At 48.8% G+C, this 3084-nt stretch overlaps 1 protein-coding gene across 1 annotated transcript in view; it reads left to right on the forward strand.

The window, feature by feature from the left end:
• Window positions 1-967: 967 nt before the first annotated feature.
• The window catches only part of TTC9 (tetratricopeptide repeat domain 9), a gene marked incomplete at its 3' end in the record, with an annotated part of 2546 nt that continues 429 nt past the window's right edge, over window positions 968-3084 (forward strand). Inside the window, exon 1 of the mRNA XM_009634158.1 lies at window positions 968-1037. Within this exon, the coding sequence (XP_009632453.1) occupies window positions 968-1037 (70 nt within the window). The remainder of the gene's footprint in view (window positions 1038-3084) is intronic.

The following is a 3084-nucleotide window of genomic DNA, read 5'->3' on the forward strand; positions in this document are numbered from 1 at the left end:
TAAGCTGACACAATAAATCAGCTGCCACATTGAGAATGACAGCCCACTATGATGGATAACCATCGGCACGCTGCGGGGAAGCAGGACACCCTGCATTCTTAGGGGGAGAGATGTAGCCACTGGATGCTGTATTACAATGACTCTCAGGCTCTGGAATTCAGGCTTCTGGATTCAGGCTCTGGAATGGGCTGCCCAGGGAGGTGGTAGAGTCCTCATCCCTGGAGGTATTTAAAAGAAGGATAGATGAGGTGCTTAGGGACATGGTTTAGTGGTGGGATGGCAGGGTTAGGTTAAAGGTTGGACTTGATGATCTTAAAGGTCTTTTCCAACCGAAGTGATACTATGATAATGACAATGAGACCTACAGGGAATGGGTGACTACAGGTTTGCATCTGCAAGTAAAGGGCTCCCTTCTCATCACCAGAGAGCTGCTAGAGATGGTGTTGTGTGGGATCAAGCCCGTTCGGTTTCAAGAAAGGAGGAGGAGCTGGATGAACCTGTAGATTCAGTCTCTTTGAGCGAGCTCTGTTCCTCAGAAGGATTCACTGGGGGCCTATTACAAACCAAGGAGGGGGGTGATGGGGTGTTTGATGTGCTAACCAAACACTCCCAGCCAGAGATGCACATGTCTGCTTAGGAAAGCAACACGTTTTCAAAACAATTCTCCCCTGACTGAATTAGGTAGGAAGTACAAGGATTCCGTGTCTCTTCCATTTCCAAAGGCTGAATCACTGACAGCCTCATTATTTGCATTGGATCCCAGTCCATTAACATCATTTCGGTCCACCAAGAACCAAAAGCGCGCACCTCTAAATATTTATAAGAAGGGAGATTCTCCCTCCAGGTTCATTTCCAACAGCCGCTTCCAACACTGGCTCTCCAAATGGCCAACCCTTCCAGCACAACTGTTTCCTGCACATCCATCTGCTCCCTCTGTTGGGATAAACACGCGCCTCCCCTGCTAGCCATGTGGTTCCGACTCCTCCCTGCGGTGCGCGCGCTTAGTGGGGATGCCCCGCAGAATCTTTACGGCGAGTGTGAGTCACAGAGAGAACCCAGCTGGATATCTGGAAGCCCATTTGGGTTTAGGAATTAGCAGGATGCGGGAGACTTCTTCTTTTCTTTTAAACCAATCCATGAAGCAAGTCCAATATGGAATTACGGAGTTAATAGACGTGAATAGACTGCCTGCCATTTGTCGCAGAGTCATTTCTATGACTCCGGCTGGAAATACCAAGTAGTAAATGAACAGAGAGACTGAAATCCACCCGCCCTTCCCCAGTTGCTCCAAAAGGCAGTTTTGCAGAACGTGAACGGCTGGATCAGACTGGCAGGGGGCGGAAAGCTACTGCCTCTGCCGTACCTGCTGCTGGTCAGCAGATAAACAAAGCAATCCTATTTCCAGGGCTGTGAAGCCAGCAGTAAATTTACACAGCCATCCTTTTAATAGCTTTGAAAAATAAAGGAAAACAAGGCACAGTCATTTCGAGCTCCATTAGAATCAGAGTGAGAAAAATCAATGTTTGACAAATAGGAAGGGACAAATTCTGGATAAGGAAATGCCGCTCAGCTTTTCGAAACATCTGTGTTTTTCAACAGGCGATCAAATAGCGAGCAGCCAGATGCCTTTGAAATACCTATGCACTTTATGGCAGGAGCTGTTGAAGTGTATTGAGAGTCCATCTTGCAAGCAAGTGGGACAGAGCTCTCATTAGCAATTACTGCATCCCTCAGCCAAACACACCGGCAGCAGGGCTAGTTCTGCAGTCCTTGCTCAACACGTCTGTGCCACCACTTCTCTGCTGGCAAAAGCCTGTTTATGATTGTTCCCGGTCAGCTGGTTAAGCTTTAAATGTGTACTTGGGTTAGGAACATATTCTGTCCATGTTAACTGATCACAGACTCGGACTAATTTAGGTTGGAAGGAATCTGTGGAGGTCATCTAGCCAACCTCCCACTCATGAAATGTAAAGCGAGATAGAGAGAGGGTGCAGGGCTTGCTTTTGGGGTGCAGGGGAGGGGGGTCAAGAACTGTATCATATTCCTGCCCCAGCATCACACCCTCTCGGCTGCAGTTACCATGCAAAAAATGAAGTCTGGCTGTTCATAGGCGACACCTGAACTGTGACGGCTTGGATTTCCAGGAGCAGTGAGTCTCCTCCTTGCCAGAGACATGCTGAGTGTCACCACCTGCCATGGGAAATTTCTCTCCATGCCCTGGCACTTGACACTGCCAGCCTCTGAACCTATCCTTGCCGCGGCATCCTGCCTTCCTTCCCCCTTCCCCAAACCCTGCCATTCCCAAAATTGCCTTGGGTTGCAGCACCAGGTGGGCTTGTGGACAGCACAGCTTTCTCCACTTCCCCAAAGGCTGTGACTGCAACGTGCCCTATTCTTGTCAGCATTCCCCAAAACATTCTTAATGCTCAATACGCCTAATGATGTTTAGCCCACCCGGAGTAAGCACTACAGTAAGCCACAGACGGGGCTGCGAAGCATGCCTCAAGGATCTCCCCCTTTCCTCTTTGTTTCACCCCTAGTTGTGGGAAACTCTCCCTGAGGACTTTTTTCAGCTCCTTGACATTTATGCAACAATTTTCCTTCAGCACTTGGAGTCTGCAGCGTGCTGTTCCTTCACTGCATGTTTACCTTTTCCTTTAGGAAGCCGGCAGAACTGAGCTCTCGGGGTGCACTTGTCTTGCAATACTTTGCAGAAAGCACATTTTGCCTAGCACGTTTGTTCCCTGGACCACAACTCCAGGTACCCCTGGTCTGCTAGCGGAACATTCCAACAGAGCCAAGCCCCTCGGCGTTTTCCTATAGCAAAGCTACATACAGGACCTCCTGGGTAAAAAGCAATTACATATTATTTGTAAATCTAACAGCCTTGGATTAAGCCAAAGACAAAATTTGATCCGATTTAGCCTCTTTTTTCCTTGTCAGATAACTGCCTCTGGCCTTTTTGCACTTTTCCGAGCTCCAGCCCTCAGCCTGAGAAGCAATTTTACTACAAACGAAGTCAGTCGCTGCCACGAGACCGTACGGCGTTCCCGCTCTGCGGAGGGGTGTTTACCTTCCTGACTT

This window comes from Egretta garzetta, unplaced genomic scaffold (assembly GCF_000687185.1).
Source record: "Egretta garzetta isolate BGI_Z169 unplaced genomic scaffold, ASM68718v1 scaffold2, whole genome shotgun sequence".
NCBI classification, from domain to species: domain Eukaryota; kingdom Metazoa; phylum Chordata; class Aves; order Pelecaniformes; family Ardeidae; genus Egretta; species Egretta garzetta.